General features: G+C 37.1%; 1 protein-coding gene across 1 annotated transcript in view; it reads right to left on the bottom strand.

Moving 5' to 3' along the window:
* Nucleotides 1-6,077: 6,077 nt before the first annotated feature.
* The window catches only part of LOC143888936 (uncharacterized), a 32,506-nt gene continuing 19,812 nt past the window's right edge, over nucleotides 6,078-18,771 (bottom strand). Inside the window, exons 2-3 of the mRNA XM_077393316.1 lie at nucleotides 6,159-8,467; nucleotides 6,078-6,087 (exon numbers count right to left, since the gene is read on the bottom strand). Of these exons, the coding sequence (XP_077249431.1) occupies nucleotides 6,078-6,087; nucleotides 6,159-8,467 (2,319 nt within the window). The remainder of the gene's footprint in view (nucleotides 6,088-6,158; nucleotides 8,468-18,771) is intronic.

Below are 18,771 nucleotides of genomic sequence, written 5' to 3' on the forward strand. Positions count from 1 at the left end.
ATGTTCCAGAAAGACGAGCTTTTCAAATCATTAAAAACAGGGAGAAGGGCAATTTAGTCATTTGCAACAACATTGTAAAGAGTTTTTTCACAACTTTTATGAATGGGTGGAGAAGCAACCGTTAACTCCAAAAGCATAAAAGATTCAAAGTTGTCAGATTTCTGTTTGGGGGGGGGGGGGGGGGGGGGGGGTGGGGTCACTACTGCTATGTTTTGAGGTAATTTTATATGATGTGTGGCCGGATAAACCTATTTACCATCTGGCCCAACAAAGGGACGGCTTGGATCATCCTATGTTCTGGGCCGTACCGTACTTTTTGAGAAAAAAGGAGGGGTTTCTGCCGCCACACATAATATAAAATCTCAGGCTTAGAGACGTAATATGGGCCTAAACTAAGAGGAGAAAGACCAAAAAAAATGCATTTTATTTATGAAATTACAGCTGAATGGTGGCACATTTTGATTTCAATGTTAAGATGGTTTAGAATAGTGCTTACGAGAAAAAGACAAAAATACGTTTTGAGGTGGTTTTACGCCTTTCTTCCTAAATTCTCACATTTTGGAATTGCCTTTTCTCATGTTCGGCCATCATCTTCCCGACAATCTACCTTTCAGTCCATTGCGTGCTTCCAAGCCGTTCAGACTATTGCTTTATTTCAATGTTTCCAGAAATGAACTGAATGGATGGTCAAAAATAGTTTTAATGCAAAAATTTCGGACGAATTAGTCAATGTGCTGTAAAAATGGTGAAATTTAGAGTTGACTCAAAAAAAAAAATTAGGATCGTGCGGAGCTCATGTTTCCCAACACAACCCTATTTGTCCAGACACAACCCCACTTTCCCAACACGACCCAACATTTACACGGCTGAAAACAATGAAAATATAAAAGGTGATGTTTATGAAGATTCAAGGTATTTTAGTGGTATAAATAACATGAGTTAAATTAAATTCAAGTGAATGTGTGATATGTAGATGGTAAATCAATGATTTTTATAAAAACTTGACAATGTGAGCAAATGAAATATTGCACGTAACAACGATGATTGAATTGAGTGATTAAATCTAACAAATATATTTAGTTAATCAAACTTGATCTAGAGATTTAAAATAATTAAACATGAACATAATCAATAAACTCAAAATGGATTAATAAATCAAAGGTATATATTGAACATATTTTAATACATGCATGTATAATGGTCTACTTGAAATTCAAGTATGGATTTAATGAATAAAATGAGTAAGCATGAAAATAATAAAAGAAAGGATTAGATCTTCCCCAATACATGTGATTTATCTATTCGGTCGTCGATGGCCTATACTTCTCGAGCAAACAAAGATGGGAGGTGGCTGTAGAGGCCCTGTGTGAAGATCAGGACGGAAGAAGGGAGGTGGCCGTAGAGGCCCTGTGTGAAGATCAGGACGGATGCTATAAGTTGATGCAGTGTCCCAGTGTGTGACATCAAGTGATGAAAATAAAATGCTTAAAAAGATTGTGTAAAGATCATGTACAATATGGTTTGAAATTCGTCTAAATGAATGTTCATGGAGGGAGCTTGATGAAAAAGTTTTTGTCTTGTAGTAATTGTATGTGTAAGAGAATAAGAGCCGTTTTTCATTATTTGAGAGAGAGAGAGAGAGAGAGAGAGAGAGAGAGAGAGACGTTTGGGATTACCCAAAATTAAGGGAAAGATATCTTTTTAAGCATTTTGTGTGCATGTCTTTTCCTTTTAGAGAGAGAGAGCTTAAATAAGAAATTTAACATTTAAGGGTCTCTAGGTATAATAAGAAATTAGACTTTAAAGTATTTGAAAATGTGGGATATGGGTAGATGGGATATTTTGAAAAAGAGAATCTTAAAGTGCTATGTTTATTATGGGAGTGGTTTTGATAGACTTTTTAATTTTTTTATTTAAATAAACTTTTCTTAAAAATTTATGTGTTTACATTTGTCTCTCTTTGGCAGTTGTTGTATGCAACAAGTAGCAAAGAAGTAAACATATGGCCAAATCATATCTTGAATTTGAATAGGATGTAATTAGAAGAAAATGGCACATGTATAATTATCAGCTCAGATGCCACTTGTGACGACTTAAGGTATCCAAGAAAGAAGGATTTGTCTACGACCTTCGGAAGCGAAAGAACAAGTTTACGTAGACATCATAGGTGGGGCATTTGCGCCTGACCTACCAATTATAGATAGGCGCAAAAAAAAGAGAAAAGAATAACGAATGAGGAGTGGACAAGGAAATTGGAAGGTGTAACGACCCGGATTCTCAGGCTAAATTTTGAGGCAATTCTGAGCCTAGCTCTTTATAAAACAGAGCAAACGAGCCCCGAAAATCCGGATTGCTACGCCTCTCAAAAAAAATAAAAGAGGCACAAAACACATTCATTCTTTCATACAGCGGAAGTCTTAGTTAAAAACAAATCATTTATTTAATGAAATAGAGACAAAAATAAGGGAAGAGAATTTTATTCCAATACTTTCAATAATAACTCCACAAATTTGCCAAATTTAAATATCCATGCCCCAAAGGACTTTGGAAAGAAAACTAAAAGAAATAAATAACTGCCTAAACTATGCCATCTCTCCCCATCCCATTGCCTAGGTCATCTCATCAGCAAATGCTCCTTCGTTTTGATCGATTTGCTGGTTTTCTGGATTTTCGCCATTAAAGTCTGTTGAAAAGTTTTAAAGGTCAGGATGCAAGAATAACGGTTATGCAGAGTAATAAAACTTAACTTAGGCAATTGAAGATGTAAAGATATAATCATCTCATATTAGAGGCATATCAAAGAAATTTAGCATATCAAGAAAGACATGGTATTTGGTGCAACAATAAGCAATAATATAGAGGTTTTTCTGATAGCACCTTTGAATTTGCAAAATAGGACTCTTTGTTCAATATGATTGTTCATTAGAGACTATTGCTCTAGTCATTAGAATCTAAGGTTCTAAAATCGTTTAGAGACTATGCTCTTCCCTTTCCTTCCCCATTAATTTCTATACACAATGATACCCATGTAGAATTATAACCTTCGAACTGTTTTTGTACGAGGATACCTTTCGCACTGTTTTTGTACGAGGAGTTCACGTAGTTCTTTTGACCTTCTCGCCCCTTTTTGGGTACGAGGGAAATGGTATCAAGGGTATATGAAACTATGGCCTTTAAATCATCTCCATCATAGGGTTGTGGGTTTTCAATGAAAGCCATGAATTGGATTCAAGAATCAAGAAACAAAAACATAAGAGGTTTTATCTAAATTTTCAAGAACTCTAGTTATAGTGTAGATTACAAAACATAATCCGAAATCTTGCCTTTGCCTTTGAATGGATTGGTTTGATTGATGTGATTGATTACTTGAATTGAGAGAATTGAATGAAGCTTGATGGATCTTGGAGTTGAAAGCCCTTCCTTCTTCTCCCTTTCCTTGAATTCTCCTTTTCTTACTCTCCTTAGGTTTTAGGGTTTTGATTTATGAAGAACATTAGGTTATGATAGTGTATATATATGGTCATGAATCTTTTTAGGGTTTGTTTGGGTGTTAACTCACCCAAAAAGGATGGAAATCGGCACTTCATAGAGAGTTTGGAAACTCTCGGATTCTCAATCCGCGACATTCTCGGAGTTCCGAGGCATTTTCTCGGAGTTCCGAGAAATGCTCTCGGAGTTCCGAGAACCGGATTCCAAAACTACTGTCCGATTTCTCGGAATTCCGAGGTTATTTTCTCGGAGTTCCGAGATCTCTCCAGTAGTTCTCGGAGTTCCGAGTTTTTTTTTTTTTTTTTTTTAGGGTTGTTACACTCTACCCCCCTTAGAGGAATTTCGTCCTCGAAATTTGATCTCTCTCATAGGGTAAACCGAAAACAACCGATTATTATACAACAGATTATAAATGAGAAGTAAGGAATATACCTCCGAGCAAATGCGGATATTTCTTCAAGATTTCCGATTCGCGCTCCCAAGTTGCTTCTTCAACGCCATGATGTCGCCAAAGAACCTTGACCAACGAAATCGTCTTATTTCGCAAAGCTCGCTCTTCTCGATCTAAAATCTTCACAGGTCCTTCAGAAAAAGACCAATCTTCTTGAAGCTCGACATCATCCTCGGCCAAAACATGTGAAGGGTCGGGATGATACAATCGAAGCATCGATACATGAAAAACATCATGCATCCGCTCCAAATTAGAAGGCAATTTCAATTTATAAGCTCTTGCCCCAATCCTTTTCACAATTCGGTAGGGTCCAATAAAACGAGGAGTCAACTTCCCTTTCTTTCCAAAACGCATTACTGCCCTGAACGGCGAAATCTTCACAAAAACCATATCGCCTTCAGCGAATTCTAAATCTCTCCTCCGCTGATCGGCATAACTCTTCTGTCGACTCTGCGCGATCTTCAAACGATCCTTAATCAATGCAACTTTTTCAGTCGACTCTCGAACCAACTTTGATCCAAGCAATTGCTTCTCACCAACTTCAGCCCAGCACAAAGGTGATCTGCAGGCACGGCCATATAGAGCTTCGAATGGAGCCATCTGAATACTCTGCTGGTAGCTGTTGTTGTAAGCAAATTCACATAGAGGCAAATGCTTCTCCCAATCTCCACCAAAATCTAGAACACAAGCTCTCAACAAATCTTCAAGGATCTGATTTACTCTTTCAGTCTGACCATCAGTCTGAGGATGATATGCTGTACTGAAACTCAACTTCGAACCCAAAGCAGAATGTAAGCTCTTCCAGAATCCCGAAGTGAAACGAGAGTCTCGGTCAGAGATTATGGTCGAGGGCACACCATGATACCTAACGATCTGAGCCACATATGTTTCAGCAAGCTTTTCCAACTTCCAATCTTTCTTAATCGGAATGAAATGAGCCGATTTAGAAAGACGGTCCACAATCACCCAAATACCATCACAATTGCTCTTCGATTTGGGTAAACCCATGATAAAATCCATGGACAAGCTATCCCATTTCCACATGGGAATCTCCAAAGGGTCCAATGTACCTCCAGGTTTCTGATGCTCTGCCTTTACTTTCTGACAAGTTAGGCATTTAGAAACATACTCAGCAATGTCCCTTTTCATTCCACTCCACCAAAGATTCCTCTTCAAGTCTTGGTACATCTTTGTGTTACCTGGATGGATGGTGTAACGAGACTTATGTGCCTCATCCAAAATGTCCTTTCTGATTTCTTCCTTAGCTGGCACACAAATTCTGTCTTTAAAGAACAAACATCCATCCTCTCCTACTGAAAACTTTGGTTTAGAATCAACTTCAGCCTTTAATTTCAAAATTCCTTCATCATCTATCTGAGCTGCTTTAACAGTTTCTATGATATTCGACCGAACTCGAATATTAGCAATAAAGGATTTATCGCCAATTTCGCAAGTTCCCAAATCTAAATCTCTGAACCGCTCAAGCAATTCCCATTCTTCCATCATCAAACAGGCCATCATAGGGTGTTCTTGTCGGCTAAGAGCGTCAGCCACTACATTAGCCTTGCCTGGATGATAACTCAAGGTGAAGTCATAATCCTTCAAAAATTCAACCCATCTTCTCTGTCTCATATTCAGCTCTTTCTGATCAAAAAGATACTTGAGGCTCTTATGATCTGTAAAAACCTCAAACTTGACACCATACAAGTAGTGTCGCCATATCCTCAAAGCGAAAACCACTGCTGCTAATTCCAGATCATGAGTTGGGTAATTCACTTCGTGCTTCTTCAACTGCCTCGAACCATAGGCAATGACCTTGCCTGATTGCATGAGCACGCAACCCAAACCTCGAAATGATGCATCACTATACACCACAAAATCTCCTTCTGCGGTAGGAAGTATCAAAACTGGAGCTGATGTCAATATTTTCTTCAATTCTTGAAAACTGCTTTCACATTCTTCATTCCAAACATATTTAACATTCTTCCTGGTCAATTTAGTCAAAGGTCCAGCTAAAATTGAAAAGCCTTCAACAAACTTCCTGTAATACCCGGCCAGACCCAAGAAACTTCTGATCTCAGTAACATTGGTAGGCTGCTTCCAAGAAGTAACTGCTTGAATCTTAGTAGGATCCACTTCAATTCCTTCTTTTGATATCACATGACCCAAAAATGTAACACGCTCGAGCCAAAACTCACATTTAGAGAATTTTGCATACAACTGATTCTTTCTCAAAGTCTCCAATGCAAGTCCCAAATGCTTAGCATGCTCCTCTTCAAATTTCGAGTAAACAAGGATGTCATCTATGAATACCACCACGAACTGATCCAAAAATGGCTTGAATACTCTATTCATCAAGTCCATAAATATGGCTGGTGCATTTGTCAATCCAAACGGCATTACGACAAATTCATAGTGACCGTATCGAGTACGAAAAGCTGACTTTGAAATGTCCTCGTCTCTGATACGCAACTGATGATATCCAGATCTCAAATCAATCTTCGAGAAATGAGTAGCTCCTTGCAACTGGTCAAAGAGATCGTCTATCCGAGGAAGAGGATAACGATTCTTGATAGTCACCTTATTCAACTGCCTGTAGTCAATGCACAAGCGAAGACTACCATCCTTCTTCTTCACAAATAGCACAGGAGCTCCCCATGGGGATGAACTGGGTCTAATAAATCCCTTCTCCAACAATTCTGATAACTGCTCCTTCAATTCTTTCAATTCAGCCGGGGCCATTCTGTAAGGTGTTTTAGAAATAGGCTCGGTCCCTGGCACAAGATCGATAGTAAAGTCGATCTCTCGGTGGGGAGGTAATTCAAAGTCTTCTGGAAAGACATCCAGAAACTCCCTCACCACAGGGATGTCTGAAACAGACAACTCAATACCGACTTCTTCCTTCTCCATGAAAGCCAGAAAGCATTCACATCCTTTATTGATCAACTTCTGAGCTTTCACAGCTGCAATTACTTTAATCTTCTTCATAGGGCGCTTCACTCCCTCAAAAATGATTTCTTCTTCTCCAGGAATTGCAAATTTCACGATTTTATGAAAGCAATCCACATTAGCATGATAAGCTGCTAGCCAATCCATACCAAGGATAACTCTAAAATCGTTCATCTCCAATAGCACTAAATCAGCCAAAAGCTCTCTACCACCTATCTTTATAATACATCCCTTACACACTAAATTTGTAATTACATCATCTCCTAAAGGAGTAATAATTCTCAAAGGGAAATTTAGAGTAATAGGGGTCAAATTCAGTTCTTTCGCAAAAATTGGCGATATGAATGACAAGGTAGAGCCAGAATCTACAAGAATATGCACAGATGTATTATTAACAAAAAGCTGACCTTCAATGACTGCGTCGGAGGCATCAGCGTCTTGTTGATTAAGCGCATAGACTCGGTTGACAGGTGCTTGAGATGCACTCTTCTCCAGATTCTGCTGGCGATTCTGATACCCTTTCCACTGATTCTGCTGCTGCTGCTGCGCTGGGGGTTTCTGCTGCTGCTGATTATTATTAATTCGGTTCCCCTGATTCATTGCTGGCTGAAAATTCTGCTGCTGCCTTTGAGGTCTCGTGTCCCTAAATGTAGGCTTAGGACACTCCAAAATCTTGTGACTCGGGTCTCCACAGTTGTGGCAGACATTCATCGTCTTCCAACACCTTCCAGCATGAAATTTTCCGCAAATAGCACAAGGAACCCTTGCAGGAACTCCATCTTCCATTCTCTGTCTCTTAGGCGGCGGCACTTGATTCCTGCTCCCTGATGGCGGCATTCTGGCGGCCATAATCACTTTCTCACTACGCTCAGCCATCTCGGCTTTCGCGCAAGCTTCTACCAAAGTCTGAGGTTCATGAAGAACAACTTTCGCCATAAGAGATGGGCGAAGGTTGTCAACAAACTTCGAAACTTTATCCTCCTCTGTAGAGGCATAGCCAGGTGCATACCTCGACAACTGCCTAAACTTGGCTCCATACTGAGCCACAGTCAAAGATCCCTGCTTCAGAGACGCAAACTGAGATGCCAATTCCCTCTTAACATGGTTAGGAAAGAATTGGTTGTTGAATCGTACTTTGAATTCGGTCCACGTCTCATTCTTAGCATAAGGATAATTTTGCAGTAAGGATCTCCACCACACTCCTGCTTGGTCCTTTAGTAAAAAGGTAGCCAAACGGATTTTCTGAATATCGCTGCACTCCATTACTTCAAATATGCTTTCCACTTCCAAAATCCAGTGGTCTGCAACCAAAGGGTCTCCCACTCCTGTAAACTCCGATGGCCTGTAGTCCCTGAACTGCCTGTGCAGCTTAGTCGGATCTGCTGCAGGCGCATGGCGAGCTGCTAGAGTGGTTGCAATGCTCTGCAAAGCGGCCTGATTAGCTGCTTGGTTAGCAGCCTGTGCCTGAGCTTGACCTCTAAGGAGATCAGCAATCATGAGTAAAGGATCTTCTCCTTCACCAACATGGGCACCACCACGACCTCTCCTAGCATTACCTCGCAACTCTCTTTGATCCATCTGTCAAAAGAACACACAATTGTTAGTTCATAAAAATTCTAATTTACTTAATTTAATTATGATCATGTAAATTGTGGTTAGGTTGTACTTTAGCTAATTAGGTTCAACTACTCAACCTTAGACATATACCCAGACTCGCACTAGGTTCCTCACTGACTAACCTAGATAAGCTCTGATACCACCTCTGTAACGACCCGGATTCTCAGGCTAAATTTTGAGGCAATTCTGAGCCTAGCTCTTTATAAAACAGAGCAAACGAGCCCCGAAAATCCGGATTGCTACGCCTCTCAAAAAAAATAAAAGAGGCACAAAACACATTCATTCTTTCATACAGCGGAAGTCTTAGTTAAAAACAAATCATTTATTTAATGAAATAGAGACAAAAATAAGGGAAGAGAATTTTATTCCAATACTTTCAATAATAACTCCACAAATTTGCCAAATTTAAATATCCATGCCCCAAAGGACTTTGGAAAGAAAACTAAAAGAAATAAATAACTGCCTAAACTATGCCATCTCTCCCCATCCCATTGCCTAGGTCATCTCATCAGCAAATGCTCCTTCGTTTTGATCGATTTGCTGGTTTTCTGGATTTTCGCCATTAAAGTCTGTTGAAAAGTTTTAAAGGTCAGGATGCAAGAATAACGGTTATGCAGAGTAATAAAACTTAACTTAGGCAATTGAAGATGTAAAGATATAATCATCTCATATTAGAGGCATATCAAAGAAATTTAGCATATCAAGAAAGACATGGTATTTGGTGCAACAATAAGCAATAATATAGAGGTTTTTCTGATAGCACCTTTGAATTTGCAAAATAGGACTCTTTGTTCAATATGATTGTTCATTAGAGACTATTGCTCTAGTCATTAGAATCTAAGGTTCTAAAATCGTTTAGAGACTATGCTCTTCCCTTTCCTTCCCCATTAATTTCTATACACAATGATACCCATGTAGAATTATAACCTTCGAACTGTTTTTGTACGAGGATACCTTTCGCACTGTTTTTGTACGAGGAGTTCACGTAGTTCTTTTGACCTTCTCGCCCCTTTTTGGGTACGAGGGAAATGGTATCAAGGGTATATGAAACTATGGCCTTTAAATCATCTCCATCATAGGGTTGTGGGTTTTCAATGAAAGCCATGAATTGGATTCAAGAATCAAGAAACAAAAACATAAGAGGTTTTATCTAAATTTTCAAGAACTCTAGTTATAGTGTAGATTACAAAACATAATCCGAAATCTTGCCTTTGCCTTTGAATGGATTGGTTTGATTGATGTGATTGATTACTTGAATTGAGAGAATTGAATGAAGCTTGATGGATCTTGGAGTTGAAAGCCCTTCCTTCTTCTCCCTTTCCTTGAATTCTCCTTTTCTTACTCTCCTTAGGTTTTAGGGTTTTGATTTATGAAGAACATTAGGTTATGATAGTGTATATATATGGTCATGAATCTTTTTAGGGTTTGTTTGGGTGTTAACTCACCCAAAAAGGATGGAAATCGGCACTTCATAGAGAGTTTGGAAACTCTCGGATTCTCAATCCGCGACATTCTCGGAGTTCCGAGGCATTTTCTCGGAGTTCCGAGAAATGCTCTCGGAGTTCCGAGAACCGGATTCCAAAACTACTGTCCGATTTCTCGGAATTCCGAGGTTATTTTCTCGGAGTTCCGAGATCTCTCCAGTAGTTCTCGGAAATTCTCGGAATTCCGAGTTTTTTTTTTTTTTTTTTTTTTTTTTTTTTTTTTTTTTAGGGTTGTTACAGAAGGATATGAGGTAACAACATCAATTAAAATCCGGTGAATTGGGATCTTCAGTTGATTTGACAAGCATTAATGGTGAGAACAATTATGAGAGTTGTCTCGTTCTTTTGTACTTTCCTTATAAATGCCATGGATAATGAGAAAATAAGTACCAAAAGTTGATAGATAAGAAATTGAAGAATTTTAAGTATGAAAATACAAAATTATCTTAGCATATGATGAAAAGTTTAATGGGTGAATAAGTGAAGTAAAGAGTTAAATTGAAGAGTGCCAGTACATAGTGAGAAAAAGTGTGAAAAAGTACTTAAAACTAAATAAATAGGAAAAAAATATTACAATGGGATTGCCCCAAATGACATGAGAGATTGAGAGGTGAAAATTATTAGTCATGAAAAGATAAATAAGTATATTAGGGTATAATTTGTACTATGTAAGATTAAATGAACTAAATATATGATTGCAAAAAATGACGTGGAATACATTTGTATTGTAAGATGATTTTTGAGAAAAATGAATTTAAAAAAAAATAAAATAAGATGGCAGTGTAAATCGAGGAGACATGATAGTTCGTACTAGACCCGTACCATAGGCAAGATGTTCAATATTGGTTCCTTTTTTTTAAATACTTGTCACTGTTTGGCAATATCTCTCCATTGGTTCACCTCACTATCTCTGAAAGCGTGTTTCAATAATCCTTGAACTCTATGAATCTTCTTACTTGAATCATTATGATGTAGGCCGCCATGTTGAACTGTTAGAGCTAGTGCCCTAAAAGCCAATACATTTCGTATATCTTATCACATTAATATTAATAAAGGTTTAATTTCATGACATCTAATGCATTTGTGGGCTCTAACTGTTTGACTGGAAGGTATACCATGAGTGGGTCCATGGGTAGTAGTTGTCCACCCCTCGTAGGACCCAACTTAGTATATGAGGAATAGAGAAAGGACTTGCACATATTAGCTGTGATTAGGAGTATGATGATTTGACGGTCATCTTTAGGGTTACGTCTCGATGGAGGCCACTGGTCCAATGCGATTGTAGTTGTTAACTACAGAGCAAGATTGCAGTGAGGCCCATTATTGGGTTTTACAGGATCGACTGTCGGATCCCTGTAATGATCCTACTCACAGCTCGAATGACCCATTTATATCCTTTGGATAAGGGTCTCGCATTTACTAGATTGCACGGACGGACTAGATTTGTCGCATTTGATGCGAGGGAGAATATTTGCGTAGTTCCTTTAGTGTGTACACACTGTAGGACGCATTTGAAAAACCCAAAGAGTTAAATTTTAACTTAGGGGTATTATAGAATATTATGGATGGAGCTTTTATCCCATTGGATGGGAGGAAATAGATTTATTTAATTAGAAAATTTAAATAACAAGCTTATAAACTCGTTTTACTAAAACAGTCATGACTCTCTAATCTCTTAGCCAAATTGAGTGTGTAAGTACTCACTTTGAAGAACTTTTAAAGGGATACAACTTTGTAGTTTATGATTTTTTCTAATTCAACCATTTAATAGTCCAAATGGAGTCGAAAATTGGCCAGCATCATTATAGTAGGAATCCACCTGCATTAGGGTGGGCCTACAATGCAAAAACGCCCCATATGGAAGAGCTACATGTTTTTCACTTTTATTTTATATTCTAAATTGATTTCAAAAACTTCTTTCCTTCTATTTAGGAGAAAAGATAGGAAAAGTAACAAAGAGAGAATATTGGAAATTTCTAAGGAGATTTTTTGGAGGAAAAATAGCATACAATATTAAACAAAGCAACCCACTTTTCCAAAGTGGAATTCGCGCCCAACTTGGGCTGAAGTTCACGCCCATATTGTTAGGAGAAAATGTATGACACATTGTTATGCTTTTAGTGCTATTTTTCATAAAAGTAAAATAAGACTAGTTTCCTATTTTTAAGGAAAAAGTTTAGGAAACTTGAAAAAAGGGAATACAAGCTATATAAACATAAACAGGTGGACGTTTGGGACTGATTTGAGAAGCTAGAAAAACGTTCTCCCCTAATTGGGAGAACGTCCAAAAATTCTTCTCTCTCTTCTAATTTTCTCTTGTAGTTATCTTCTCTTACTTCAAGGTTTTTGGAAAACCATTAAAGCTCCTCCAATGGAATTTCATATTGCCATCCTTCTTACTAATTTAATTAGTCCACATCATAGAATAAAAGTTATTCTCCTTCCCTACGAGTAATTTAAAGGAATCCATCGATTCAACTTGCGGATCCGCGGCGATCAGATCGTTCGTGGCAGTTTGAGGAGTAGATCAAGCAAAGGCTGATATTACGGTCAGCCACAAAGGTATATTTATGTCTTATATTATTATTTGAATCACCATCAGATCATCTAGACCCTAGGTTCCTGGTTTAATGGGTGAAATTAGACCCGGCAAACGGGTAACCCGCGCGTGTACGAGTATGACCCGTGCGGGTACCATACCCGTGGGTACGGGTAAAAAATACGCGAGATTCTACGGGTAGGTTTTTCATGTACCCGTACCCAACCCGCGTGGGTTGGGTAAACCCGCGCGTAACCCACTAAATGCTGTGGAAGTTATTGGATCTGGTCCGTTGGAGTGGGTTTCAGCCCCCAATACCTGCAATGACAAAGAAAGGCAAAAATTAAGGAAAAAAACACCTTAACAGGATAGCAGAATGCATTAATAAAAAACCCAATATAAAACCGAAGTAGGTTTCAGCTCCCAATACCTGCAATCACAAAATTAAGGGCTAAAAAATAATAATAACCCCTCACCAAAAGGATGAGCATACATCATCTACCTAAACCCTAAAATATAAGTTGGTTTCATCCCCATATACCTGGAATGAAAAAAGAAAAAGAAAAGCAACTCACCAAGATGAGCATATATTTATCAGAAAGAACAAAGATGAGGAGCATGCATTTACTTAAACCCTAAAATCTAAAATATAAGTGGGTTTCATCCCCCAATACTTGGAAAAAAAGCTCACCAAGAGGAGCATACATTTATCAGAAATAACAAAGATGAGGAGCATACATTTAGCTAAACCCTAATCCCTACAATACGAGTGGGTTTCATCCTCCAATACCATGAATTGGGAAAAAAAAAGCTCACAAAGAATTTCCAGAATGGACGGTGAGGAGGTTGGGCTAGGGTTTCGTTTTGTAGGGATTTCGTTGCAGAGGTTTAGTTTTAAAGAGGACGGAGATACGAAAGGTGATGGGAGAGGTGGTGGCCGGTGGTCGGCGATCGACTGTGGTCAGAGAGGGAATGCTATCTCGAGAGGTTGGGCTAGGGTTTCATTTTGTGCTACAGTAGAAAAAAAAAGAATTGATTCTTCTGTTGAAAACTAAAGAATGAAAAGTTGAAAAGTAAAGAAAAAACCTAACCCTAGTTTTACGGGTAGCCCGCGGGTAGTAGGGCCTGACCCAGACCCACCCGCTGGTCATGGGTACGGGCCGAGTGCGAGTATTTTTTTTTTGACGGGTAACAAAATTGGTACCCGTACCCGCAAATTTTGCTATAGGCCAGGTGTACCCGTGGGTACAGGTACCATTTTGCCCGGTCTAGGCAAAATTGACAAGAAAATTTTTGTTCTACGTGATTTCATGTCCCGGGAGTTACAACCCTTCCAACTTGAACTCCACCCCTCGGATTACTTATGCTTCCACATCTTGATGCAATAGGATAATTATATGCCAGTTCTGCTCAAAATTATTCCAAATTCATGAATAACACCTTCATTAGTATTCACAACCACAGATTCTTCTACATGATAATGATCTATGATATCCCATTGGGAAATGCAGTCTGCACCATCACCCACACGTATCCGAACAAATATCCAATTCCATTTTTTTGGGAACAGGTTCAAAATTGTCAACCATTAGATTCTGATTCAATTAACAACCTGGCAAAACAACATCCATTGTCAATTCGATCAAGCACTCATATGTTGCGTTATTCTAAGCACCAAGATCTGATCTGATCTGATCTAATCTACAATTATATTTTAGGCACCATGCACATTGTGCAGATCATCTATATTCGCAACATCATCTTCAGGTTCAAAGGAATTTAAATCTTTTTCCATATTCTGACCAACCTTTTTTTATGGGCAAGATGGGATTTGGCCGGACCCCACCATTGTATTAATCATGAAAAAAATGAAAATTTTACATTCTCGTACAAGGATCCATAATTTATCATCTATTACAATATCTAAAATGCATGGGGGGATGATAGGGAGTGGGATGTCATCCCCTTTACATGAATAATAAATTTTGGATAAAAATATGTTGTTGAATTGGCTTTTCTCCATGCATGCAATACTTTTTTGGAAAGGATTGGGACCATTTTCTAGGGGAATTTGTAGCTTCCTTTAATGACATTCGCTAAATGGAGTGAATCCGATTCAATCCATAGGTCTGCACCCTCCATGTATTTCGCTTAGACAAGACCCCTTGATTAATTTCCCTAAACTTCAAAGCAAAGATTTCTTCAATGTTTGTGTTTATGGAAAAGATACCTCGAATAAAGCCATAAGTATCCCTGATAATGCCTCCCATTGCTTTGTTGTTTTTCTCAAGGCCTGAGTCGATGTTTAGTTTGAAACCCCAATCTATTGGCTTTTCTAATCTACAAGTTCTCTATTCGAGTTGTTTGATCCTCAAGGGGAACCAGAGAATTGTTGCTATCTTGTAATTCCTTTCGGGTGCAACATCTCCAACTTGTAGGCACTGAAGCTTTTCCCTTAGATTGACCTTTACCTATAAATGTGGACCGCAACCATCTCTAACTTGAGACATCTCCAACAAGCTGCACTTGTCTATTGACCTATACTTATAAATGTGGACCGCAACCATCCTTCCTGCACAGGAGAATCTTTCGGGGCTTGCACCTGTAACTTAGCCTCCACAGGATGGAGCGCCAAATCCATGTTGAGTAGGAGCAAGTAAAAAAGGGGTGTCTATGCTCTCAGTTTCTAGTTTGCATACCTTAACCTTGTTTCCCCTTCTTCCCTTCTTCTTCCATCTGATCCATATGATTTAATCCATTTTCCTCATAGATTTTTTCATTAAACTTCAAGAGAGAGAGAGAGAGAGTATGTAGGCCTAAGCCTAAGGAATTGGGGCATGGGCTAACCCACTGCCTGAAAGCCCTATTTGCCTCATTTAATTCGAATTAACTTAAATCCTAATGATAATTTGGCATCTTTTACTCCTAATTAACCTAATCCTAATTCATGGATTATGGGCCCCATGGATGTGGGCTGGGGTGTTGGGATTTGGGCCATAAATGGACCCAAGTCCAAAGGCCGCTCTACCCCAATCTATGGGTGGGCCAAGGTTCTTGGATCTTTATTCGTTATACTAATTAAGTCTAATTGATTAATCCCTTGTTTTAATTAATAGACAATTAGAGCTTAAGTGAAGGGAATATCCTTGTAGCGTGGTTGATGCAGTAATCGGGCGTGGTGGTGTTCCCTCAAGCAGTCCAAGCTTTCTAACGGTCCAATGCCTCAATTGGTGCAGATCCGAGCTACCCCAATATGGAATCACCATGCGAGATTAGCAAAATTTAAGCATGAATCTCTACCTTTTTAGGGCCACAAAGGAGTTTGGTCATGAAAACTCCCCTTATGTGGGCCCCTTGTGGGAATCTTCCTCTTTTGGGATTTCCACTTGTGGTACATCCTTCTTGAGGACTCTTACTATTAGGAAACCTTCTAAAAGTCCAGATCCATTATCGGGAGAAGTAAATGCATTTATAGACTTACGGAACAAAGTAATCTTTTATTTTGGTTGATGTGAGACTATTCACCTTTGCCAAATTTGGAAAAAGATACAATCTCGTACATGGGCCCTGCATCTACTTGTACGTGGTCCACTCTGCATACGAAGGTTTTAGAGGTTGGGATGAGCTTTGGGGCTCGGATGCTTTTGATAAAAGGCGTTTTGGTCAATGATATTTGTGTATGGCATTTAATCTATTCACGTTTAATTTGTTAAAAATAGCATTATTATGTTTAGATTAAGGTAATATTAGCATGATTGTCATAAATAAGCTGGTCTGCTTCCTTTATATTAGATAGTTTTCAGAAGGTTGAATGATGTTTAAGTTTGCATAATGTACTTCATACATATGTCTTATACTGTATGATGTTTGGAATCATTGAAATTGTTAATTAAATTTACATCTTTATTGTACATATTCTTTAGTTGAGATATTCTGTGTTAAATACTTTTGTCCAAGGACACAGATGTGCAGGAATTATAATAAATCATCTTATTTCCATGAGATTTGACTAGGTAATATTATGATTAGTGAAGTTTGATGAATATGTTAGTTCAAGTGAAGTTTCTATGATAAGTTGGAGTATAGAAAATGTTTCGTTTTCTATTACTGACATGTATATTATGAAACAGTTGAAGGCTTGTGTTTTGTTAAGATGGGAGGACATGATTTGTGTTAGAGTTTCAGTTTGAGTACCTAGAAACAGTTTTCCCATGATTTCACTGATTTAATTGTGGTGTGGTTTTAAGAAGAATCACCAATGATTAGATTGAAAATTTTAAAGTTATTATCAAGTAAATGAATATGTAAGTTGTGAGTTTTGATGTCGATTGTCCAAAAGGCATAGAATATTTTAATAATATGAACAAATTGTTAATACAAATGAAGAATTGGTTAATCTCATCATATCAGGTTTTACATTTGACAAAGAAAATCATTTTTCAAATTTTCATAATGCTATAAATTGTGTCCACAATCTTTATTTGACCCTGTTTTATTAATTTTCATGTCCTCTGGAAAATGGTAATTATCCTTTTGAGAAAACTTCTTTGAAAGAATAGGATGAATTTGATTGTTTGACTATGCAAACAGAAGAAATGAGTATTATTATGAAGATCCTATTTATTCAGTTTCTAAAAATTTGTATTCTTAAGATAACTTACATGATTTTAAGAAGTTAATTCTGAGGTGCATTGCTGAATGATAATTATTATGACAAATCTAATGGGGTATTTCTTAGTTTATTTTTTTAATGTTCACTTTTTCATGAAAACTTGACTGAAAGAAATATATGACCTTAATAGTACTCTGTTCTTTCTTTTATTTTGTTGATAATAGTATTTTCATACTGTCAGTGGTTATTTTTTTATGCCTCTTGGACTGTAGTTCATGATTGTAGTCATTTAAGTTTCAAAATTAAGGACATAGTTTCATGATAAGAAAGGAGTTTAGATTATTACACGCTAGAAGAAAAAAGAAAGAAAAAGAAGTGCTTTAAGTAATATTTGCTGAATTTCAAAATTAAACTGTTTTAGGTCCCAAATTGTTATGAACTATGATTGTATTTTAGAATTTGTTTTGGATGATTCTTATAGCATTTTAAATAAGCTAAATGAAGATTGAGTTCGTATATATGGCCTTTATTAATCTCTTCTTTTATGAAAATTATAGTTTCACCTTTTATGAAATTTATAACTAAGATCCAACAATTTCATTGGTCTTGTGGCGAGAATTTTATGATCTGATGATTGAATCAAATGGATTGTGTTTTGATTCTACATGTTTTTTTTTCTGAATTGAATTTGATGGAATTGCTAAGATAATTTGGTTTACTAGTTCAATAAGTTGTCACGTATTTTGAATTTGTTTAGATTAGTCATGTTTAATCTAGTAAAGATAGAAAGACACTTGATTACATATTTCAGTATTGTTTACATGACAACAAAGTTTTTTTTTTTTTTAAATCAACTTCTAATACTTGTTTGGTTTAGCTTTGTTTAATTGTAAAAGAAAAGCACATGTGCACGTGTTTCTATGATTGTTTACACAAATGCTGAGGTGAAAGTTCTTTTTATTGATTTTGTATTAATAGGATTTAAATATTTCTTTTATATATTTAACATTCAATACGGGTGTGCCTGAGTGTTGCTTGATGATCGTTCTACTGGGGATATATAATTTGTTTCATGAACAGTTTTGATGGTGTATGCAATGTTTTATTGATGTTCATCTTATTCCAATCTTATAATGGTATAAGATTAAATGAAATTACTTTTATCATAACAAGCAGTATAACTCGTGTTTATTAGAGTTTGATGAAATATTGAAATAAATAGTTTTATATTGTATAAGTAATATGAAGTTGAGGTAAAGGTATTGAAATAGATTAACTTCGAGAATAAAATATTTCACCTGTTTATCTATCACCTAAATCTGATTTTATATTCTTATTATTCAAAGTTCAGTTGTCATATTCCATTAGTTGCTTCTTTATTTAAGTTTTATATAAGAAAGTTTATAAATGACTGCTAGAATAAGACTTAAACAATTTTTTATCTATGAGGGTTAAGCATGGGTTTTTAGTAATATTGTTTTGATGATATGAATTTCCTTTGAAATATTTAAAGTTCAAAATCTTTCTAAATTCTAGAATAGTAGGATAATTTGGCCTACATTTATTTTGTTTTCTTAGAATATTTTAGGTTTATTATCCATAAAGTTTTGGAAATTGATAGACATGTAAT

The sequence above is a fragment of the Tasmannia lanceolata genome, unplaced genomic scaffold, assembly GCF_043159265.1.
Source record: "Tasmannia lanceolata isolate RefF3 unplaced genomic scaffold, GAP_Taslan_0.1 ptg000012l, whole genome shotgun sequence".
In the NCBI taxonomy this organism is placed as follows: Eukaryota; Viridiplantae; Streptophyta; class Magnoliopsida; order Canellales; family Winteraceae; genus Tasmannia; species Tasmannia lanceolata.